This window comes from Pieris rapae, chromosome 2 (assembly GCF_905147795.1).
Source record: "Pieris rapae chromosome 2, ilPieRapa1.1, whole genome shotgun sequence".
In the NCBI taxonomy this organism is placed as follows: Eukaryota; Metazoa; Arthropoda; class Insecta; order Lepidoptera; family Pieridae; genus Pieris; species Pieris rapae.
In genome coordinates, this window is record NC_059510.1 from 1,922,148 (window position 1) to 1,946,936 (window position 24,789).

At 32.5% G+C, this 24,789-nt stretch overlaps 3 protein-coding genes across 4 annotated transcripts; 2 read left to right on the forward strand and 1 right to left on the reverse strand.

Annotated features, from left to right (window-relative positions):
* The first annotated feature begins 39 nt into the window (after positions 1-39).
* LOC110995180 (cell division cycle 5-like protein) lies at positions 40-8,944 on the forward strand. Its single transcript, XM_022262226.2, has 16 exons — positions 40-237; positions 317-582; positions 665-795; positions 1,094-1,253; positions 1,712-1,880; positions 2,507-2,641; positions 2,875-3,029; positions 3,235-3,393; positions 4,597-4,672; positions 5,552-5,641; positions 6,126-6,297; positions 6,652-6,843; positions 6,934-7,136; positions 7,377-7,539; positions 7,952-8,091; positions 8,726-8,944. The coding sequence occupies exons 1-16, from the start codon at positions 193-195 to the stop codon at positions 8,855-8,857; spliced, it is 2,388 nt and encodes a 795-aa protein (XP_022117918.2). The 5' UTR covers positions 40-192; the 3' UTR covers positions 8,858-8,944.
* Positions 8,945-9,233: 289 nt separating this feature from the next.
* On the reverse strand, positions 9,234-22,082 carry LOC110995193. Of its 2 annotated transcripts, XM_022262245.2 has the most exons (18): positions 21,618-22,082; positions 21,402-21,534; positions 21,011-21,194; positions 20,570-20,835; positions 20,051-20,197; positions 19,451-19,575; positions 18,745-18,988; positions 17,898-18,006; positions 16,737-16,838; positions 16,172-16,355; positions 15,965-16,034; positions 15,169-15,348; positions 14,690-14,867; positions 13,983-14,168; positions 11,820-13,693; positions 10,822-10,982; positions 10,273-10,372; positions 9,234-10,067 (listed from the first exon to the last, which is right to left on the reverse strand). In XM_022262245.2, the coding sequence occupies exons 1-18, from the start codon at positions 21,755-21,757 to the stop codon at positions 9,876-9,878; spliced, it is 4,575 nt and encodes a 1,524-aa protein (XP_022117937.2). In that variant the 5' UTR covers positions 21,758-22,082; the 3' UTR covers positions 9,234-9,875. The 2 variants fall into 2 exon arrangements, with proteins under 2 accessions (XP_022117937.2, XP_045489533.1); XM_045633577.1 differs by lacking the exons at positions 21,011-21,194; positions 21,402-21,534; positions 21,618-22,082 and having other exon boundaries at positions 20,596-20,831.
* Positions 22,083-22,159: 77 nt separating this feature from the next.
* On the forward strand, positions 22,160-24,482 carry LOC110995179 (DNA excision repair protein ERCC-1). The gene is made up of 5 exons (XM_022262225.2): positions 22,160-22,380; positions 22,450-22,502; positions 22,604-22,798; positions 22,980-23,165; positions 24,190-24,482. The coding sequence occupies exons 1-5, from the start codon at positions 22,296-22,298 to the stop codon at positions 24,448-24,450; spliced, it is 780 nt and encodes a 259-aa protein (XP_022117917.2). The 5' UTR covers positions 22,160-22,295; the 3' UTR covers positions 24,451-24,482.
* Positions 24,483-24,789: the final 307 nt, after the last annotated feature.

Consider the following 24,789-nt stretch of genomic DNA (forward strand, 5'->3'; position numbering starts at 1 on the left):
TTTTGAGCTTTGACACACGCTGTTAATTTTATGCTTTATCTGTGGCACTCTAGTTATTGTAGATTGTTCAATATTTTTACTTATTTTCCAATTTCCACTTTAACCAAAGAATTGAATAATATTTCATGCTTGGTGACTGGTGTGTAAAGAAATATATTGTAATAAACTGTTATTAAAAAATCGCCTGCCATCATGCCGCGTATTATGATAAAAGGCGGCGTTTGGCGCAATACCGAGGTAAGCATATAGTTCTGCATAAATACACACACTGAGCCCTCATTTGTTTTATATCTATTTTCTTTACTTCAAATTATAGGATGAAATCCTCAAAGCGGCGGTTATGAAATATGGCAAAAATCAATGGTCTCGTATCGCCTCACTGCTTCATCGTAAGTCGGCTAAGCAGTGTAAAGCTCGTTGGTATGAATGGCTGGATCCTAGCATCAAGAAGACCGAGTGGTCGAGAGAGGAAGACGAGAAGTTGCTCCATCTCGCCAAGTTGATGCCAACACAATGGAGGACTATTGCACCTATAATTGGACGAACAGCTGCTCAATGTTTGGAGCGATATGAATACTTACTGTGAGTTGAGATGTCAGTGGAAAAACAAGCCTTGCATGTTATGTACTTTAATAATCCAAATTAAATTTGTGTTGTTGCATAGGGACCAAGCACAAAAGAAAGAGGAGGGAGAGGATATTGGAGATGATCCTCGAAAACTTAAGCCTGGAGAGATTGATCCCAATCCTGAGACTAAACCAGCTCGGCCTGATCCAAAGGACATGGATGAAGATGGTAAAATGCTTTTTTATTAAAAAAATTTTCCACAATTAAAGTCTATGTATCTTAATGTGTAAAATGATTTAGGGTCTGTTTCACAATTTCTGAATAAGTTCCAAATAATAATATATATTATAATCCTATTTTTTACTTATTGGTAGGTGAACTTTTATCTTCCAAATAATTTGTGTTGCATGGCTATTTGGTATGTTAGCCATACATTGTGAAACAGAACCTAGTATAGTTTATGATGTATAACTAAGATTTTACTGAGAAACTAAGATTTTACATTAAAACACCACTTAATTTTTAGAGCTGGAAATGTTATCAGAAGCTCGGGCTCGCTTAGCTAATACTCAAGGAAAAAAGGCTAAAAGGAAGGCTAGAGAAAAACAACTGGAAGAAGCCAGACGGCTTGCTGCATTACAAAAGAGGAGGGAATTAAGTGCAGCTGGAATATCAGTGCCTATGAGGTAATAAGGATACTTTTTGCTGCAAAAGTACATTCGTTGATTTTAGTTTCTGATTGTTTACTAAGTAGATATTATAGTAGTAGTAGTAGTCAATGGTATATATTGCCAATCGCAAGAAATTTTTCCTTGGAGAAAATTTATTTGTATACATTTTTTGGTTCATATGGAAGTTACATACATATCTGCATTTGACTCATTAAAAATATATATTTTTTCTTAAGACAAGTGGGCGATCTGTATTCTACGAAATTAACCCAAAATAATCATTGTTACAATGGGAAAATTCAGGATCCTATGTTAACATTGTGAGCAATCTAACTACTGAGATAGTGATGAGTAACATTAAATAATTCTTTATTTTCAAGTGTAAATCTTGAAGATAATGAGTTTTAAACTAAGATATATTATATTTCCAAGCAATATCTGCTTATCCATTCCCATTGTTTATATCAATACAGACGTAAGAAGAAGCGAGGTGTAGACTACAACTCAGAAATACCATTTGAGAAGAGGCCAGCGGCTGGGTTCTATGACACTTCTGAAGAGGTTGTTGACCCCATGGCTCCAGACTTCTCAAGACTGCGACAGCAACACCTGGATGGAGAGTTACAGTCGGAGAAGGAGGAAGTAAGTTTTTAGATTTTTTAATGGTTTATATCATAGGAGAGTAACACTCCATCTAATGCCCCTCTATTTCTTGAACTTGCTTAAGCGTTGAACACTGGTTGGTTTAGCTTGTTTAACTAAGTTGTATTGAGTTGCTAAAATTTGTAAAAACAGCGCAGCTTTATATTTTGTCGCTTTATTATCCTACCCTGAAAAACCTCGTCTGTCGGCCTTGTGCATACGAACTTTTTAAGAAATTCGTTTTTTTGTTCACAAATTTGTATTGATTGAGTGTGATTAACACGTGATGCCTCAATATCGCAAGATATGAATAAAATAAGCAAAAACTACATAACTTTTTCTCAATTTCTCTCTTACAACAATAACAAAATACACTACATATTTTAGATTTATAAAATCCAAAGTAAATTATAGGCAATGTTTACATCAGTAATTATTCAGTACTATTTTGTAGTTGTTGAATCCAAATCAGCTATTAATATTATTGGGGTTTTGAGAAAGCCAAATTGGGTTGCATTTGAATTCATTAAATGAACACTATTCTATCTCTTTGCATGTTCATGTAATTGTTTTTAAATTTTGTTTCCTATATGGGCAATAAGTATAAATAAATAAATAATTTATAGCGTGACCGTCGTAAAGACAAAGGCAAGTTAAAGCAGCGTAAGGAGAATGATGTACCCCAGGCGATGTTGCAAGGAGACCAGCCGGCCCGCAAGAGAAGCAAACTTGTGTTGCCAGAACCACAAGTTACTGATCAGGTATGGAGTATATTTAATTACTATATTATATAAATACTTATGTTCATAAATTTCTCTATGACATAGGCCATAGACTATAATATAGAAAGATACTAAGCATGTGTTTATTGTGGATATTGTTTCTTTACAAAACTTTACAAATCTATATTATTTATATATCTAGGGTTGCCTGAACGAACTTATAATGTGTATTATTAAAGTAGTAATAAAAAAAAACATCTTACCTTAAACAGGAACTTCAACAAGTAGTGAAACTGGGTCGGGCGTCGGAAGTAGCGCGGGAATCGGCGGGTGGAGCGGGCGCTCCCACCGACGCTCTGCTCGCTCATTACGCTCTCACGCCCGCTCCCGCTACCGCCTTGCGTACGCCTACTGCGCAACATGACAGGTATTTTATAATTGTATTATCATATACTACGAATATAAACGTAAATTTATTAAATTTTTTCGTAACTCAATATAAATGAAAGGTATTTTAATAATTTTTACTTTTAACGATTTTACTTTAAATTTAAGTAAAGGTATTGCTACTTTTTACTTTGAATATATAAACATATAGTCAATTTGACCCTAATTTGTATTTAATGTCATAGGATAATGATGGAAGCTCAAAACGTGATGGCTCTAACGCATGTTGACACACCGCTCAAGGGGGGACTCAATACGCCCTTGCACGAATCGGACTTTAGCGGATCTCTGCCTCAGGCGCAGGCCCCGGCCACGCCCAACACTGTACTGGCCACGCCCTTCAGGTAATTTTATTACATTTAAACACATTAAATTATATCGCAATACTTCGTACCTATATATATTATAATTTATCTTAATTATGTTTTACTGCTAAACCGTACGAACAATTAATAAACTGCTTGCATGGACTAACTCTTTATGGTTATTTAACTAACTTTTAATATCTGTATACATATATATAAAATTCTCGTGTCACAATGTTAGTTACCATAGTCCTCCGAAACGGCTCGAACGATTCTTATGAACAATCTTTCCAAATCCGAAGCGATATGGGGTGTCCAGGCCAATATTTTTATTTTTAGACAGTTGTTTTTTTTATGATACGGCATATAAAAATACATACAACCCTTAATTTTCACCCCTCTACGATCAACCCCTATTTTTTATTTGTTAATTAATGACATGAACTTGAGGTTCATATAGAAAAATTTCATAGAACAACCTAAAAAGCTTTTATTCCAGAAATACGAACAGACTCTGGAGTAGCATAGCAAAATGTTCCATGTTGGTATGTACTATACAGGCCTATAACGTCGTTTCTCCTATGCCTAGCCTAAGGCATTAAGGAGAAACGACGTTCGCGGGGGCAGCTATAGTACGAACGCGGAGCACGAAGAATTTCGTACAATGACCTTTGGGCCTACTGCCAGTGGTTAAAAACATTTTTTTATAAGTACGAATATTAAAAACGGTAGCTTTGATTTTTATTTAGACTAAACGGCTTGATGGATTTATAAAAAGGAAAAGTTATGATTGCGACTAAGATTTGGTAAAAAAAAAGAAATACTATTAAAAAAACATTTTTTCTCTCTTTTTCATTTAGTCAGAGGCATCTATTTCTGATGAACTATCAGATGTTTCGCTCGATACGTTACTACTTATATACTATACTATAACATATATACTACTTATAACAAAACAAACCAAAGTACATGTGCACCACCACATGTCTTTATGGTTATGACTAAAAGGTTTACAATCTCTGAATACGGCGGTCACTGCATCTGTGTGAGCGCAACGGCAATATGTTTATGCGCGAGCGACAAAGACATAAGATGAGGGGTCATTGTACGAAATTCTTCGTGCTCCGCGTCCGTACTATAGGTAACATAATATATAATAGATTTTTTTGGGTTAGTTCTATCGAATTAGTAGTAACTGTTTAGATAGAAAAATGTAGTGGAATAAATAAATAAATATTTCAGATCATCACGTAGTGAAGTGTCCACCCCAGGAAGTTTCGCTACTCCGGGACATAATCAGACACAAACTGCACTAATGGTAAGACTTTACTCGTCTAAAGCTATCAAACCATTTCTCCTGTATGTAGTTTGATATTTTTGACAGCGCCCATGACGAAATTATGACTTACTAGCGACCCGCCCCGGCTTCGCACGGGTGCAATGCTGATACTAAATACACTACAGAAAATCTGTGAACGTTGTATATAAAAATGCGGGTTATCCATAAGAGATAGACGTATACCATCACGGACTTTTCTGTAGACCTCTTCAATGTGTACAATACTTAGTACATTATTTTGATAAAACTCGTAGGGTTCAGCCTGCGTTTGCAATGTAGGCGGAAAAAATGTAATTATTTACGACATCATATTAGAAACCTCAAAAATAACAGTACTTCTCCACTATTTAATGGATGTTATTATACATATAAACCTTCCTCTTGAATCTATCTATTGAAAAAAACTGAATCAAAATTCGTTGCGTAGTTTCAAAGATTTAAGCATACAAAGGGACATAGGGACAGAGAAAGGACTTTGTTTTATACTATGTAGTGAAGATATGACTAAGCCTACACCCTCTGTCTTTGCCGATGAGTAGGGATGCCTACAAGTTCGAATTGATTGACGTGGAATAAGTGATACCTAGATGATCTTATGTTCCAAAATAAACGTATTTTATTTTATTTATTTTATTCATATGAATCTTTATGCTGTATGACCCGTGATGAAGCAAAGTGCGTCCACTGTGTATGTCTATTGCGATTAGTCTTAAGTTTTGCCTTTTACCTCGATCAAAATCTTTCCGGCTTTCATCTGCTGTAGTATATTTGGTATTGTTTTTATTTATATTTTCTTACTGAGTCATTCATTTCACATCTCTCACATCTCTAATTAAATCTAGTATATTTAACTTTCAGACTCCAGGACTAAGAGACAAGCTAAGCATAAACCCAGAAGATGGAACAGCTGGTGATACTCCAGCGGAAAACCGTCAAATACAAAAACAGGTTATTGTTATTTATATGTCGATTCCAATTAAAAAATTGATTAAAACCTAAGTTTTGTATAATATTTACACGTGTGTGATGTACATCATTATTTTAAAAATATATGTAAATTTACATTTACTACCAGTTCCTATATAACAATACAAATATGTGTAGGGTGTTTTAGATAGCCGTTTAAGAGGAGTTCAGTGACAGACACACGTACAGTAGAATTATATATGTATTATATAAATCAAATCAAAATATATAGTGATATTAATAGTCGTGATTGAACTCGTGTATATAAGGAAGAGTCGTCGACTATATGTATAATAGGAAGGGAATTAATAATTATAACAATTTATAGAAAACATATTTTAACCCTGGACCTCAGTTATCACTTTATTTAAGACCTGCCTGCTCGTTGTCCTTCTGTCCTAGAAAAATCGCTTTCTGATGATGCTAAAAAATACAGTTTTCTTTTTAATTGTATTTTAATTTTCAGTTAAAATCGTCGGTTCGAAGCGCGCTTCTGTCTCTGCCGACACCGAGAAATGACTATGAGATTGTAGTCCCGGACCAAGATAATGAAGAGAGATCGGAGTCTTCCCTCGAATCCAGGATCGAAGATCAGGCCGATGCTGATGCCAGGTTCGCCAGAGACCAAGAAGAGAAGCGTGAGTATATCCAACGATTTCAAATAAATCACTGATACTACAACTTTTTTTAGGTCTAGGCTTCAGATTTCTGTATCTATTTCATGATCATTGATTAATCTAATAGGCAAGTTGGTGATCAGCCTCCTCCACAAAATTTGATATTTTTTATTTTATGAATAAGTTTTTTTTTTTTTTTATAGAACAGGGGGCAAACGGGCAGGAGGCTCACATGATGTTAAGTGAATCCGCCGCCCGTAGACAGTCTCGATGTCAGAAGGCTCGCGAGTGCGTTGCCGGCCTTTTAAATAAAATAAATAAAGTTAAATCGCTTTTCACACAATAATAAATAAAATAATTATTAAAATGTTAAAGGTCAAGCAGCCCTGGCGCTCCGTAGCGCAGCGATCCGCCGAGGCTGCGTGCGTCCGATGCAAGTGTCCCCAATGGGGGCCCGGGGATCAGCCCCTCTCACGCCCCTACAAAAGGCGGAGGAACTGCTCAAAGCGGAAATGATGACCATGCTGCATTATGACGCATTGCATGACCCCAATATGCCCGTGCCAAGTGAGTAAGAAGAGAGTTCGAGAAACTTCCATTGGTGCGAAGACGTGATGCATGATGATGAGGCTGCTTAATTTCTCCGAATATTTTCAGGTGAAAAGAAATGGTCGGTCCAACAGCAGGCGTCCCACTTGGCATATCTGGAACAGAATCCCTACGAAGAATTTACAGCTGAAGAATTGCAAGCTGCCAGGTCTCTCCTTGATAGCGAGATGGAGGTCGTGAAAGCGGGCATGGGCCATGGGGACCTGAGTATGGATGCGTATACGCAGGTTTGGGAGGAGTGTTTGGCACAGGTATGATATTTTATATTGATCTATTAAAAATCATTAGGATTATACATTGATGAATGTATTTTACGAAATTTTAGTTGGAACCAATAGTTTTTGAGATAAGTACGTTCAAACATACAAACACGATGTATATTTATGATTTTTTAAGAATTGTATATTTTCTTTGTTCTTCAAAGAGTTGTTCTACTTAAAAAATAATAAATTAATGATTTTTTTATGATTAATTTTAAATCTGCTTTGAAGGTACTATTTCTACCGGGTCAGAACCGGTACACTCGTGCGAACTTAGCGAGTAAAAAGGACCGGCTTGAATCGGCCGAGAAAAGGCTGGAACAGAATCGTGCTCATATGGCTAAAGAGGCCAAGAAATGCTCCAAAATGGAGAAGAAATTAAGAGTTTTGACTGGTAAGTTTTGTGATAAATTAATTTAAAACATAATAGAACACAGTATTTTTTAGGTCTAAGTTATGCCTTATCCAGCAAGTTAAATATTTAACCGACTCTCAAAATACATTAAACATGGGACATGCTTCGATGGACATTCATGTTCCAGAAATGTAAAGATCTCAAAACTACTCAAAGAATTTTGATGAAACTTAAGCTTAAGTTAAAAAAAAAACTGACTTCGAAATTAATTATGGTTTCCGTGAACGACATGTAAATAAATAGATCATCATAGTTATCGTTAAATTCCAACAATATAATACGCATACAGGTTTATTTGATGCCATATTAAAAGTAGGTAAAAATATCGAAATTAATTCTAGCGTTTTGTTATAATCAACAAGTAGTATGTCATGTCCTAATGATTACTCAGGTGGGTACCAAAGTCGGACAGCCTCCCTGATTAAGCAGTTCCAAGAACTGCAAGAGCAGATTGAGCAGGCCAATCTCGAGTTATCAACATTCCGGTTTCTCGCTGAACAAGAGAAAGCTGCGATACCACGAAGGATAGAGGTAGAGCCTTGATATAAAGTTTCTACTTTGTAACATGTTTAACTATTTACATACTATTGTATATGTGCTAATGATAGCATAATATTATATATAATATAATAATATGATATATAATATTATATATAATATTACATATATAATAATACATTTGTATAAGTGTAACCTGTTGTGGATGCATCCAGTGTGTTTGTATTGTGTTTTATTTTTGACTTTGTTTTTATTATAAGGATGTCTCTGTTTGGTTTCCCAATAAATAAATAAATATAAGTAAAAAATATGCGATATTGTACAAGATTTTCTGCTACAGATTTGAATTGAAATCATCTTCGTGATGCTAATATTATTATTAGAACGTTTCCCCCGAAAAAAATTACCCTCATGCGCCTTGAAGTTTCACTTCAAAAATAATGAAGACAAAGAATATTTCCATCCGTAATCTTACTGCTAATCTATACTAATACTTTTTAAAGCGATATCCGCTATCTAAAAATTGTATGGAAATAATCACACCGCCCATTGTGTCCATAAAGGTTTATTTACAGGCACAAAATATCTCTAATATCGAATTTATTATTAAAACTTGTATCTTATATTATAAAAATATCATAATTCTAATTAAAATTTATATTTTCAGTCGTTAACGGAAGACGTAAATCGTCAAACAGATAGAGAAAAACAATTACAGAGACGATATTCCGAGCTGCAGGCGGAATTAGAAGATATACACAAGAAGAAACAAATGCCTGTCCAACCGATGATACAATAGATTACTCATATTAATGTTTTGCGACTTATGTTAACGCCATCTAGTTTTATTGTCAATTATTTAATAAAGCTAAGAATTGTAAAAGATTCCTCTTTTTTATTTGACTTTGAAATCCGAGTTTTAACAATTCAGAAATAGTCTAAACTGAACCGTTTTTGTCTCTTTCTGACGAATTGTATTAACGCTTCTATGAAAAGAGACACAAGTTTATTACTTAATGGTGCAATTATAAGATTTAGTTCTCATCAACAAGGCAAAGACTTTATCGTTTAGAAATATTCGTTAAGGGCTCCTAAATTCTACAATAAATTACTACAATAAAAGTAGATATTTAATAGTAACTTTTATTATCTTAAATAATTATCACAGAGTTATCCACCATTGGGATATATAAAAAAAATCCAATAGTTATACAAAATTAAATAAGAAAAAATCTAGCATAATCTCACAATAAATACAAACAATGAAAGTCATGTAATTGTTGCTATTAAGAAAAGGCTTACCAGAGAGTAGATAAATAACTTCCGCAGCATGGAATATGGCAGGGTTCAGAGGGTCCTTGAGATCTCGTCAATTATTGACGCGAAAGAAGTAACTATTGAGCAATATTAACATAATATCTAGAATCCATAAATATCTGTTAATATGTATTGATTGTGTGTGTGTTGAATTTGAATGAGCATTCTGAGTAAAATCACTGTTGTTACAAAATAAACCTAAGTATTTTGCTAAAAATAAATAAATCAGTGGCGCTACAACCTCTTTAGGTCTTGGCCTCACGAATGATTTCATTTCTAAATAAATATATAATTAGAAGCTACCGTATTTTACGTATTTTGTATTTCTTCCGGTTGAGTCCGGGAAAATAATTATTTAATTAATGATGCTGATCTGTCTGTAAAGTTAAACAATGTTGGTTAGGTGAAGCCGTACATTTCATTGAAATCAAATCTAGACACCTGAGAATTGTGTACTATTTTTCTAGTGTTCAGTTCTCAAGACTAGATCCAGTACTTTATCAGCTGCTGTCAGAATCGCTATCAATCTTTCGTCTACATTTTTTAACTTTCCTAACTATCGGACTTTCGATCGTATCATTTTTTGTAAGTTTTCTCTTCTTCCTGTTTTCTAGAATCATTTCAGCGATTTCCAGTTCTGACATATCGTTAGCTTGAGTTAGACCGATATGGGAATCGACGCAAAAACTATCCTGTATTAAAAAAAAATATATTAAACAATGTATTTTTTTTAAATACCAAAAGGTATCACAATTATAACCAATAGAATTTTCAACAAGCTAGAGAATTTACAATACCTACAGAACTTACATATCAATGTTTTATATTATATCGTGAATAATCTTATACTTGTTATTCAAAATAAAAAAAATCGACTTTACTAATAAGAATATTTACCATTTCATAAGTATCTTCTTCGACAAATTGTGAAAAAATTTCTTCATTATTTAATTTCTTTGGAAGTTGTGGAATTTTGAATACACCATTTACGGGACTCCTGAAAAAAAAATTCAGGTGTTATCAATTAACGCTCCATTTAACGCGCCGTGACGTTAACCAAACAATTAAACGTTGCGTGACAACCCAGTCGACTCTTTACATCTTGAAGTTACCATTTTGTATTATGAGCGGCACGAAACTCTAGCGCTGACCGTTATTGCGCAGAAGTAAAAAATAAGGTACTTAAGGGGGGCTAGCGGAATGAAGAGCGTCGATTGGCTCTCCAGTCGCATTCCGGCATCCACGTATCAGCCAGCGCTAGACTTACGTGCCTATAATAATAGTGTAAAGTACCGGAAAGTCGAAAATAATATTACATTTACATTAGTACAAGAGGATCCCCCCCGAAATTCTTGAACGATACCTTAGAGGAAAAATCCGGAAACAACGCACCTAATGCCAACACTAATTTGAGATTTCAATCTTCAAAGGTTAAATAAAACATACTTGACAGATCGTATATAGTGCGCTTGCATATCCGTATCGAGGTGCGCTTGCGCATCATCTATGAACTCTACAAGAGATCCCGCGCTATCTTCACTCAGTTCGTCACCACTGTCACCTGATGATATCTCCGCTTCTAGGTCCAGGAATGAATTTTTTTTTTTCTAAAAAAATATTGTTTTAAGAATACAATTATGATAACATAATATATTTTTATCATTTAATAAATCCTAAAAGAAATTTTCAATTACATATTCGTGTTTTGGAGGAAGGTTGCCTATAAATCAAATCACATCAAAAATCATTTATTCAAATAGGTAACATAATGTTCATAAACGTCAAAAAAAAAATATACATTAACTGATTCTAATTTTACATTTACCGCCAGTTCTCAAATCAAAGGCGTAGAACGGAATTGAAGAACTGGCAATAAACTCTCCGACACTATACAGCATCAAGAGAGAAATATACTTTCGTATACGTGTTTAGTACACATGACAGAATTAAATTAGGGAGAAATTAATTCCTTATAAATGTGAAATCTGCTTTAGCATCGTTGTGAATTGAAAGTCGATGAAATCTTTTTTTAATTCAGAAAATGATCAAATACACACTAATTTAAAGTTTATTAATATCTTGTTGTATCTCACGTTCAATATTATGAATTTATAAGTCTGCCTCTTTTTAGTGTCGCTTTTTCGCTTCATCGATTTTCAAAGTTTAATTATTTTAATTTTTATCAAATATATATAAATATAGAAAAATTACGAAAAGTCTAATACTACATTAAGTCGGTGATAAAGTCTTATTTACATATTATAAATTATAAAAACGTTTTTAATCATTGTAGTTTTTATCAAAATGAATAGTTGATATTAAACTTTCATACTAACCGTTTTGACTACAAGTGATCGTAAACATTCAAAACATTTAGTAAATAATTTCTAAATCCGTAAATGTTTTGCTGAAAACTGTCTGACGTTATACAAATAAAATCTTACCTTTCGATTTGCAGTTCTCTGACTTCTACCAATTTTGCGCTTTTCTTTGCAAGTTCTATCACTACCAACAAAATCATCATCGCTATCATCAAAGGCACTGTTTTCCAATCTTACGGAAAAAATATTTTTTCTTGGTGTATCTTTTCTAAACATCTGAAGGATTTTATGTACATCTGGGGATTTTTCGAGTTCTTGTTTTTCATGATATACGGGCTCGTTTTCCTTTTGCGAGAACTTTTGTGAGCACGTAAAATAATTTACTTGCTTGTCTTTATTTGTATTGAAGTTATTCGATGATATGACAGCTAACACCTTTTCCCTTAACATAAGCGATTTTTTACTTTGTTCGTCCAATTTTCGCCTTTTGTTAAAGTATGGAGACGCTACTATTTGATCGTCATCATCCATCTTTCTTTTTGGCGTTTTTGAACTGTTTGGTGTATTATTTGAGTCTTTGTGGTCCTTGTTAACGTCTTGGAAAAATTCATTCATTTCATTATTACTCGTCCTTTGGGGTTCTGATTTTGGGTCATTTAATATATTTATTGGTACTTTTTCAGTGTAGTATTCTTCAGTATTGTCATCACTGTCACTTTCCAATATAATTAAACTTGCTGGTTTTGAATTAAGAGTTGTGTTTTGTTTCACTGATTCAAGAAATTTTTTATCTGCTTGTGTTAAAAGGATAGGTGATAAACTCCTTTCTTTGGGAATTTCAGATTTATTTATTGTAGAATTATTAGTTTTGTTAATCATATCTACTAGTTGGGTTATTGTGAACATACTTTTACAGTTATTGGTTTCCGAAACATTTCCAACGCATTTGGAATCATTTTCTACTGTCATATGTTTGTCAATATTTTCTGGTTCAAGTATAAGTTTTTTTCTCGCATTAAGAGGGGTTGAACTTTTCAAATTATTTTTCTTGGTACTAAGGTTAAGTTTACGAGGTTGGCTGCAGAGTATAGGAGAGGTAGGAAGATGTAGTTTTAAACTACCAGAAAGTAAAGATGGGCTTCTTATTTTTGTTTGGTTCTTATAGGTATTGGTGGATGAAGCTTCACATACGACGCAGTCATCATCATCAGAAGTTATCGCAATATGGACCTCAGCTTTATTTTCTTCTTTTTGATTAGTTAGTTCTTCATCGGAATCAGCGAATATGTCCTCTATACTAGCTAAACCAAAAAAGCCAAGAGCTTCTTTTGGAATCTCTTCTTTTTTAATTTCACTTAAACCAGCTTCTTCTGGACTACTATTTTCAAAAATATCATCAATATCACCTATATCGAAATTATTAACATTAGTTTTGACTTCAGATTTTATTTCTTCTTTCGGTGACTCTGATAAATCAAAATCAAAGTCTAAGTTGAAGTTTTTACTCTCATTCTGAAGCTTGTCAATGCTACAATTATTATTATCAGAAAGTTCATTCTGATTTGTTTTTGCGCATTTTAATATTGCTTCTGTATTTAAACTATCAATTAAATTAATATCAGGTAAATGAAGTGTACCACTTAGAAATAATAGTGGTTTTGCTTTTTGTTTATTCTTAGCATTTGCTATAATTGTACAGTCACATATGTTTGTGCAAACATAGCATTTCTTAACATTATTCGTTACTTCTAGTTTGAGATCAACGAGTAAATTTATTAAGCTCGTGGGTTGTTTACCATCGTTTTGTATACCAAGATCATTTAATAGTTTTGTATAGTCTTTGGTAGATTTTGTTGCTGTGCTAAATAGTGCTCTAATATCACCATCTTTTTTAATTGGTGATTTCATTGCTGGTTTAAGTTTTTTCTTAGCTTGTTTCGGTTTGGCAGGCGAAGGGACTTTTATATTTTGCGTTTCAAAATCTTGAGTGTTAAAAGCTGAAACTTTATTAAATGTAGCAACCCTTAAAAGTTTAAATGTATAATGTTTAATATGTACGGAGTTCAGAATACGCTATCAAGTGTTTTCAAAGGGATTAAAATTTTTATGTATGCATTTACTAGATGAAATTTATAAACGAATTTACAAAGATCTAGGTATTTTAGTATTATAACGATTTAGATACGGAATTACTATCTATGTAAGCAATTTAACAAGTATGGGGAAAAATTTGCAGAAAATCGATAAACGTTATCCAGAAAATCCTTCTCATTTATGTCTACTTACTCGGATTTTGGGTCGAGGGTGGCGCATCAAATCTCTTATCGTCACTATATTTGAGAAGGGAAATCAAAATATCTGTATCAATCGAATGTTCAATATTAATAGTTGTCTGCTTTGTCCTCTGCCATTCGAGCCAGTTGTGTAACTGGACACGATTGTCTTCTTTTTTACTGGATTCTATAATTGCTTCTGTAATTTATTAGAATAGGAAAATCGGTGAGCGAAAGACTGACAAAGCACGGTTTTTGTAATTTTATGAGGAAGTAAATGGTTATTTACGGGGAATATTAGGGAGGATTATTTAGGGAGTATATTTAAGGGGTTCCTTAGGGGGAGGCCAAGGTGGTTCGTACTACTACTACGTGTATTTTTTGTACCTAATCTTAAAAAAATTATAATATTATTTTTAAGTACCTGTATAATACAAACAAAAATATATAATCTAATCCTATTCTAGAAAATTAAGGACCATCCATTGTTTTTCACTGGCATAAAAATATTAATAAAGGGTTGGTGTAATCACGCGAAAAACATATATTGTACTTGTTTCGTTGCCTTGCAAAAGAGTAAACGTTACTTCACGCCGCTTCGGTTTAAAAATTACCGATTTTGCCGAACCAATTCCTCCCTTCAAACTTCACGTGACTATTAGTCAGCCATTTATTTGTAGCAAGAGATATACATATTTGGGGCTATGTTAAAAATGTTACCTTTATTCATATTCCAATATTCTTTAGCATCATTCAATCGGTGAACATCTTTAAATCCATCGGGAAATAACTCATCAAACTCATCTTCATGTATTAAGTCATCGTTTTCTAATAAATTTGTGCTATTTGTGCTTGTTGACGCCCTGCCTTGTAGCATACTCCTTAAATCTTTCTGACCCTAGTTTGAATATTATTTATTTAAAATAAACCCAAAAGAGTCTATTGATATGGCTAAGAGTGGTAGCTAAGTACTGTTTTCGAAAATGTATTAGATTTTAGACAATTGTATGGAAAACATCGTTAGGAAGTCAAAAGTAGTTTTATTCTATATTATCTTCACACATAATTAGAAGTAGGTAGCAAGTAGAGTCATCTTTATATTTTATTTAACGTTCGTGCCATTTTAGGTGGTCTAATTGGAATAAATGATTTGACTTTGATAGAAAATCGCTAATATGTTAAAATTTAATAAAATTTACCTTTTTCGTTTTATCGGAATCATGTTTTTTATGTACAGTGATGTGCATCTTTTGGCACTGAGGCGTGAAGTCATGCGGAATCATCCTTGGGTTCGATTTATATAGAGAATTTTCCACTTCTTTTGATTGCTGTATTCTTGTATTTAAACCATCGCGTTGGCGCATACAATCTATAAGCGTCTGAAATAAAAAAAAATATAGAAACAGTTGAACAAAAATGGTGATTAAAAAATTATTAATTATTTTCAAGTTATACGCATTTTTGAATACAGAAGTCTGGAATCCAGTTGTCTGTTTTTAAAGTAATTGCCATACTAGATGAAAACTATATAGATTGTCCTAATTTTACTGAATTAAAAATAGTGCCTTCGGGGAAAAACATGGCAATACTAATATTATCTGTCAATAAAATGACACTTAACTTAGTGATGCCAACTTCGGTTTCCCACTAAATTAAGGGGAAATCATGCCTGGTTAAGGGGGAACTTTGATATATTTATTATATTAAGCCTCAAATAGATAGTTTTATAGTTATAGATAATAAAATGCAAGATAAATAGCGGCAACATTATAATTACCGCATTTGTAAGTAGATTTTCATTTAAATGAAATACACATACAAGACATGGAAAACAGAATGATATAAATTAACTATAATTTTTGACATTTTGACTAAACCTTTCATACCTCATATGAGATCAACTGTTTCGTAGTTTAAGAATGGCAAATATTTTTTTGAATGGGACAAATGACAAATGATTTTGAACGTTTTTAATTATAATAAAGGCATTCTTACCTGATGTTCCCTGCCTTCTGTGACCAGAATATGGACTTGACCACCTCGCTCACGCCCTGTACGACCGCATCTGAATTACAATAAAATAACATTTTCAAACTGTTGACCTTACTTATTGTCTATTAAAATTTTAAGAAAATCTTATATCGGGTATTTTTTACTTTAAAGAATTCCCAAATCTATAATTATAATATTATATATATTTACCTTTGAACGAGCCGTATAGGTGACCTCGTAGATATATCAAAGCAAATAATGAGGTCCACAGATCCCACATCGAGGCCTTCTTCTGCGACACACGTGCACACGAGCGTATTGCACGTGCCCTCGCGGAACGAACGCATTACGCGCAACTGTTGTTTTTGGGATACCACTGTTTTACCATCTTTGCCTAGAAATATGTACGCATATATAATATATATCAATATTTTTTTTAAATATATAATATTTAAATGACTTAATAATACTTAATAATCTTCGATTTATAAAGTGTAAAACTGTTTATTTAAAAAAGACGTAGATTGTTGATTATACTTGAATAAAAAACTTGATGGATTTCGCGTATACTTCTGTGAAATCATCCTAAAAGGTGAAATTATTAAACGTATTTTTGTATACTTAAAAAAATGCCCTTTTTCGAGACGATATGAAAATGTATTGTGTTTTCGAAACTATTTAATTGATTCTTCTACAAAATAACTACTAGATTATTGAGTTCTTTATAAAAATCTGAAAAAATAATTCTAGAAACCCTTTTTTTACTAAAACTTACCAGAAGCTCCTTGTCCTACAAACATAAGCGGTACAATGAGTGGACGACACTGTAGTAACATACAATGGACCAGGTTCACACTTTCTCGGTATTCACAAAACACTAAAAACAAAAAGTACCATTATTTTCAGATCAATTACCCAATTATTCATACAAACTATTTATTTACTATTTATATATATATTTAAAGTCTATTTATTTATTGTATATGTCGCAGCCAACTAGCTTAATTAGACGTTCAATTAACAGTCTATGCTTTTAACTAAACGGCGCCGTTTCACTAACAGCCTGAAAGATATTCAGCCGTAGCGTTTGTACAACATTAAATTAACTGGCTTGCTGATGCTTAGGTCATTCATACGATAGTCATTATTTGGCAGAAGTAAAAAAGATGAAACATATAATACACATATAACACACATGACATAAAAATATTGATTTTAAAACTAAATCGCTTGAGTCAAATTCACATCATAATTGTCACTACACTCCACCGTACTTGGGAAACACCATCATTGTGTGGTTTGCCGACGCCATATTGATAGTTTGAAGAGTTCCGAGTTTGAGATTGGCAAAAGGTGGAATTAAATTTAAAGTAACATTCAACAAGCTAGGAAAATAATGAAATATCATCGATTCAAGTAATTGGGAAGAATTTAAGAAAGGCTAAGGCACAAAAAAGGAATCACTGGTCTAAATTCAACATTTTAAATCTATCTCCTTTTATCCAGTGTGAAAACAATTTGATAGAAAGAGAAAAACGACTTTAATTTTTAAGACCCATATATTTCTTTAGTTTTATTATACATATAATAAATAAATGTGTAAATTAAAAACGTATTTTTTAGTTATACCTGTATAAATTTTAATAGAGCTAACGAAAATATAGAACATTTTGCTTATAACCAGGTAAGTCGTCTTTAATACGTTACTTAGATGTTTTATACACCCTAGTAACATAAAAATTTAAGAAACAATATTTTGGCAAAACTCTAAAATACTAATTTATAATCTCATACCAGTCAGAGATCTGTGCATTATAATCAGTCAAAACGTCGAGTTATACAATGAATTCAAGTTGTAGTTTTCATTAAAATGAAAAGTACTGGCGTAAATCAATGACAATATTATAAAACACTCTCAGTAAAAAATCTAACTTACCGATTGCTTTGGTGGTTTCTCCCTTATTTTTTGCCCTTTGAAAGTGATCCAACATAATTTCTTTTAGTTTGTAAAACTTGGGATGGCCAAAGGTCAGATCTTTTGGCATCTAAAAAGAAGCAGAGACATATAACTAATTCAATTTATTAAAGGTAATAAACGTTGGATTATACAGTGCACCGCTAGTAGCAGAAGATCGCAGTGAGCAACATCCATTGCAGTATACATCTACAAATGGCTTCTTCTTCTTCTTCTTCTTCAAGTGCCTCTCCATTACTGGAGGTTGGCTGTCAGTTTTCTGAACCGCGTCTTGTCCTGCGCCAGATGCAATTCTACAAATGGCGCTGGTGCGAAATTCTGATTGGATAGTGCTTTTTTGTTTCTAAAATTTCTTCTTGTGCCTCTCCACTACTGCAGGTTGGCGGTCATCTCGTTAATCTTCTTATTCTTCGCCAAGCTGTTCTACCACTCCCGTCCATTTGCTGATATTGCGGAGCAACGTCTACATCCTTTTGCCAACGCGTTTTTTCCCCTCGAAGCGTTCGTGTCGAAGCGAAGTCCCAAGTAACTTATTTTTAAAACTACCCTCATTATTGACTTCATCAAAATTCTACCATAAACATTCTCATATTTGTTTTTTTATATTTCAATTAAATGACTAAATTACTTTTTTTTTGGCAATAAGGGCTTGTCATATTAGAAATTGAAAATTGTGGTTTTTTACCGATTTATCAGTGATATAAAAAATAAAATACCATTTCCAAAAATTGCTTTTCTGGAAATTGAAGATGCATGGCCATATTCACGGGGAGAAGTCATAAAAACATAAACAAAACCTATAACTTACCTCAGGCACAGTTCCGTCAGGCAACACACTTCTATCCAAAGACAGTGGATTAATTCCTAAATCATCCCTCAATCTCTCCAACAATGATGTTAACTTATCATCACTCTGTATCCAGGACTTCTCCGGATGTTCGTCAAAGAAATTTAAGAAAACCCTTGACCCGTGTTTTAGTAGTAATTCAAGACCATGATAAAGTGCTATTAGTAATGTAAAATCCTTCATTATTATATTGTGCTGTGGGTGCCTGTAGGAATAAATTAAAAAAAAAATACACATAAAAAGTAATCTATACTGATTTTTCATTCCGTAGAATTCTAACATTTTATAAGTGTTGCTACTAAAAAGTATTCCACCTAAAAATTAAAACATTTTATTTTATTGCCCTCATTTGACCCAAATGTGGGCAATAAAATAAAATGTTTGTAATGAAAAGGAACAATTTAGCTTTAGATAGCTAATTTAGATGTGTATAGCAGTTGCTTTCAATCTCGACTTCTCTATCTCTCTCTAATAACTACCTGTTAGTGAATTTTATATTTAAATTTGGTTTACGCGAGTACACATAAGGCATCCTGAATAACAAGAATATTGCTTATTCACGACAATAGATGGAGTCAATATGCATTACATAATATATATTTAAGTTTATTTCCAGTAATCAAATCTTTTTTAATGGTGTGTTATCAAAAATGAATTCATAACATACCTGGCACTCTTATCTCTAGTTTGAAACTCCTTATATAACATAACTACTCGGCCCTTTGACAAATTCCCAAGATTGTGTGGCAGAATGTTTAACTGCTTTAGTCTTCTTGCATAACCATCTAAAATCTAGAAAATAAGTTTATAATTAATATATGTACTTCAGGAAAAACTTCAATGGGTAATACAAACTATATCATTAGTAAAGTAAATACTACTGTTTGTGTTGTTTCAAAATGTGTGTTAAGTGTTTTATTTTTATATAGATTATGAAATTAATACAATCGCAACTGTCAGTACCTAATTGTGTCCATATTTATTGTAATCTAAAATAATATAGAAAATTAAGTGATTTCTTTTTTTTGTGGTAGTGTTACCTCCATGTTAGATTCCTATCCCTTTAACATCCTTTCTACATTTAATAACAAACACTATAAAACTTTGAAATTACATGAATTTGGTTGACTTGTTGTTAAACAATAATGATTATTTTGATATAACATTCTCGTTAGTGCTAGAAACAATGTCCCTTCAGTGATAATATAGAGTTAACACAGTCAATTAGCAATACTGAATTTTGTATAATTTCTTATATGAGAATTACCTCAACATATTGCTGCCTCAAGTGAGTTAATTCAGGTCCCAGCTGAATAATAACAGTATTTATTTTGCGGGAATGGCTGTAAGGAGCAACATCTATGCAATTTTCACTCCTTAACTCCAAGTGAGCTATGTTTAAATTTTTAACTACCTGCAACATTAATATTTTTTTTAATAGAACGTGGGGCAAACAGGCAGGAGGCTCACCTGATGTTAAGTGATACCCATGGACACTCTCGATGCCAGAGGGCTCGCGAGTGCGTTGCCGGCCTTTTAAAAAAATAAAAGCTCCTAATGCTGTCATAATATTAACTATAAGTCCATTTGATTTGATAGTCAAGTAGCTTAAAAAACGCTTTAACAAACATTTATTTTAAAGATATGAATATTAATGATGATTTTTTTTGCAATGAAATGTATTAATTAATCAACTTTTAAAATTGTTTTTTTTTATATTGCCCATGCTTATCATTAGTGTATTACATAACATTGATATGCAGCTGCATTAAATGAAATAGCTTACATTAACTACATCTTCCACTTTACTACCTGGGGTAGCAGACAATGCAAGCACTCTGTATGTCTTATGACCCATATCAGCAAGTGTTGACACAATTTGGCAGTATGCATAGTTCCCTCTTGCTCTATGCGCTTCATCCACAACTAAACATCGTAAACTCTCACCAGGGCATATACCAGACTTAATATCATTGTAAATAACTTGGGGTGTTGCAAAAAATACTCTTTTACTTAACCAATGTTCTTTCCTGGTACTAACTCGCATGTGACCTGAAGTTAGTTTAAATTTTTTTTAATTAAATTTGTTATATAACTAAATTAATATTAATCATAAAAAACCTTAAGATAAGATTTACTGTTCTTCAACTAGCAAGAAAATATTATATTTGTTGATGCATTTAATTTAATTTACATAAAATAAAACACTCAAGTTTAGGAAATTTACCTGTCATTTCAATGGTATCTTTTGGTGGCAATGCTACAATACTATAACAGGCGTCAATTTGTTGAGCTACCAGGGGTCTGGTTGGAGCAGTAAATATAATCTTGCCAAGGGGATACCAACGGTAAAAATTATACATAATAACTGCGGCTATAAACGTTTTACCTAAACCTGTTGGAAGACTTACCTAGAAACATTTTATATTTGACATTATAGAGATATATATGGTTTAGAATTATGTCTAATATAATGGTCCAATACAATACAAAAGTACTTAGCCATAACATCTTTCTCATTTGTTAAAACAAAAACAGAATGGGCCAAACAAGATAATGATAGTTGTAAGTCACAATTTCTGATGATAAAACAAAATACACCACTAAAACTTACGTACCAATGTGTTTTTAACTAATGTAGCTTGAATTATGTTGAATTGGTAATCCCTTATGGGATAGTTTGTAGGATATATCCATGTTTTACCAGTCAGTCTATCATATCCACTTATTTCCTCATCACAACACAAAGCACTGAAAGAATTTGGTTTAAAGTAAGGTTGGTGAAAGAAAATTCGTATTTTACGTAAGCTTTTATCTTAGCTCTCAGTTCATACCTTACGTTCAGGCTTTTATTTGCATTTCTGTCAGAAAAAGAGTCTTCTTTAAATGCAGAATTCTCAAAGTTAGCAAGTAAAGCAGAATCGTCAAAAACATCTTCAAATTCGGTTGTATCGTGTCTCTTATTTTTATTCATGTTTCAAATTGTTTTGAAAGTCATAGTTTTATTCAGAGAAGTAAAAACAATATTAGGAGCTTTTAGGTTTAATGCATATGGAACATAAATCCTATATTTAAACAATTGTTTCTTACAATCCCTGTTATAAGCTATTTTTGTCAAAACATGATAAGAATGACTACTATTTACTTAATTATTCGAAATTAATAAAATGTAAACATTTTTCTTTCAACGAATTCCTTCGTTTTCCCGTGTGAAATGTAAATTGTTGTTGTTGAATTTTGACGTTACAAAAGCACAAATGACAAGAAATTTTGGCAATGACTAAATAAATAACAGAGAACTAATACTGGGAATGGGGAAATGAAATAAACAACAGAAAGATGAAAAAGCTTTAGTTTTGTGACATTACTTTTGTCCACTATCTGTAATGTATAAACTGTCAAAAACAGCTGTTGAATTGTTTTTTGTTTTCTTTGCAGAAATTTAAAAATCACAAATCAAAACAATCTCTATCATTTCTATGGTATTTTTATAGTTAATGTAAACTGTAAAAATGGAAGAGGATGGTTTGGATGATTTACTTGCCCAAATAAGTGAACCTACATCACCGAAAAAAACAAAACAAGATGAACAGCCCGGTAAATCATAGCTTTTCCTCAGTTATAACTGGTCAATTTTTTTTAAATATTTATTACTTTCTATTTCAGGAACATCAAAATCTACATCGAAAACACATTGTGTCTTAGTTAATCAGAAACAGGTCAGAATTTATTATCAAGTTTGCCACATTATCCTGTAATCCTATATAGCTATGGCGTTAGGCTTAGCGTGACTATATTATATTAAATTCTATGTTTGCAGAGAGGAAATCCATTACTAAAGTTTATTGTTAGTGTACCTTGGGAATATGATGAAATAATACCTGACTATGAAATAGGAAAAACTATTGGCATCCTATTTCTCTCTGTACGTTATTATAACTTGAATCCTGATTATATTAACAACAGGCTCAAAGATCTGGGGAAGAAGTATGATCTCCGAGTGCTTTTGGTTCAGGTAAATTCAAGAAAGGGTGAAAAATATTTAGGCAATATCTGACTAGAGTTTGAAAAAAATATTCATAATAATAACTTAGTAAAGCCCTGTTTTTGTTCATAATGCTATGAATACTGTATTATATTAAAAACAGTGTTAAAATTTAATTCTTCGCTAATATTCTCTGATCATTATATTGTAGGTAGACCTTAAAGACCCCCATGCAGCATTAAAAAATTTAACAAGGATTTGTTTGCTAACAGACCTGACCCTGATGCTTGCTTGGAGTCCAGAAGAAGCTGCAAAAATTATAGAAAATTACAAAATCTATGAAAATAAACCGCCTGATAAGATAATGGAGAAAATAGAAAATGATCCACATCAAAAGGTAAACTTGGCCCTCAATGTTTCATAATTTGATTGAAAAGTCATACTCTGTAAAACATGCATATTACTTGACTAAGGTTTGTTTGAGTAATTCCCTGTAACAGTGTAACATTTCTTTCCAAATGACAACTGTCTATTATGCCAGTATTTACATTCATCCGTACATATAATTTGTCAGTATAAACCATGTGCCAAAAATTGCAGACATAAACATTAATTTAATTGCTACTTAAAAAACACTATAAATAATAAGAAAGACACTGACTGAAAAATATATGCATAATATTAATTTATTAATTGAAAGTAATTTATACAAAAAATCGTTATTTTTTATATACATACTATGTCACAGCATTAACTAACTTAATTAGCCGTTCAATTAACGGCGCCGTTTAACTAGTGACCTGAAAGTTATTAGGCCTTTGGTTGCAACATTTAATAAATTTGCTGGATAATGCTTAGGAAATTCTTATTATAGAGAGATTATTTGGTAAAAATAAAAAAGATAAAACGTGACATAAAAAATATTTATTTTAAAATTAAATTGCTTGAGTCAAATTCACATTATTATTGTCTCTACACTCTTCCATTGCCTTTGATGTCTTTCATGATACTTTTGAAAACACTGTGAAAATTGTGGTTTGGCGTAGCCATTTTGACAGTATGAAGAGTTTCGTTCCGAGTTTGAGAGTTGTAGAAAGTGGAAGTAAATTTTAAATTAACAGTCAACGGGCTAGGCAAGTAATAAAACGTTATCTATCTATGTCATTTGCCTAGCTGTTTGATCAACAGGCTGAACATCTTTTAGGCCGCTAGTTAAACGGGAAGGCCGTTAATTAAATTGCTAATTAAGCTAGTTGCATATATGCAAAAATATTAAACGGATATCATAAGACTATGTAACAAAAACTTAAAGCAACATTAAAGCTTTCTGTTACATCAGATTTAAGAGAAAATGCTATCAGGAATCATTATTGTGTACGTAAGTCGCAAACACCCGCTTTTTATATTAAATTCATTTTCAGATAGTTAATGCTCTTTCGTCAATAAAACCAGTGAACAAAACAGATGCATTAACATTAATAGCAACGTTTGGTACTTTAGAAAACATAATAAAAGCTACAGAAAAGAAATTATCAGAATGTCCTGGCTTTGGGGCTACTAAGGCTAAAAAACTCTACAAAGCTTTACATGAACCATTCTTAAAGAATCAAATAAAGCCAGATGTATTTGCAGGAAATATTAGTATAGAAGATATTGAAAGTGTTGAAAATATCGCTGAGTAACATGTGAAGACATTAAATAACTTGTTTTTATAGTTAGTCTATTATTTAACCCCGCCGCCCCGTTAAAGTTTACGTGAATTAGCAAAGTGACTTCCATTTTTAAAATTACGAAATCAAAATTATTACATACGAAAAATTTATTTGATCTCATAATATTGTTCATTATAGACTGTAGATGTATGATAAAATTGAGATACGTATACCCTAAGCAATAAAAGTACAAAATGTTTAGTGGCCAGTGAAGATAAATTGGAATACTATTGTGGTCATACCAATTTATAAGGTAAAAATTACGACTACATATTATACTGACTGACTAAAAGGAATTTCGCAACCTAA

Excerpts from the sequence above, each read along its gene's own strand:
- LOC110995180 (XM_022262226.2), top strand. The coding sequence starts at position 193 with ATGCCGCGTATTATGATAAAAGGCGGCGTTTGGCGCAATACCGAG. Across the intron at positions 5,642-6,125 it reads ACCGTCAAATACAAAAACAG|TTAAAATCGTCGGTTCGAAG; the intron begins GTTATTGTTATT and ends TTTAATTTTCAG. Across the intron at positions 6,298-6,651 it reads CAGAGACCAAGAAGAGAAGC|GTCAAGCAGCCCTGGCGCTC; the intron begins GTGAGTATATCC and ends AAAATGTTAAAG.
- LOC110995193 (XM_022262245.2), bottom strand. The coding sequence starts at position 21,757 with ATGAATAAAAATAAGAGACACGATACAACCGAATTTGAAGATGTTTTT. Across the intron at positions 18,989-19,450 it reads ACTAGAGATAAGAGTGCCAG|GCACCCACAGCACAATATAA; the intron begins GTATGTTATGAA and ends TTATTCCTACAG. Across the intron at positions 16,356-16,736 it reads TGTAGGACAAGGAGCTTCTG|GCAAAGATGGTAAAACAGTG; the intron begins GTAAGTTTTAGT and ends ACATATTTCTAG.
- LOC110995179 (XM_022262225.2), top strand. The coding sequence starts at position 22,296 with ATGGAAGAGGATGGTTTGGATGATTTACTTGCCCAAATAAGTGAACCT. Across the intron at positions 22,503-22,603 it reads TCTTAGTTAATCAGAAACAG|AGAGGAAATCCATTACTAAA; the intron begins GTCAGAATTTAT and ends CTATGTTTGCAG. Across the intron at positions 22,799-22,979 it reads TCCGAGTGCTTTTGGTTCAG|GTAGACCTTAAAGACCCCCA; the intron begins GTAAATTCAAGA and ends ATTATATTGTAG.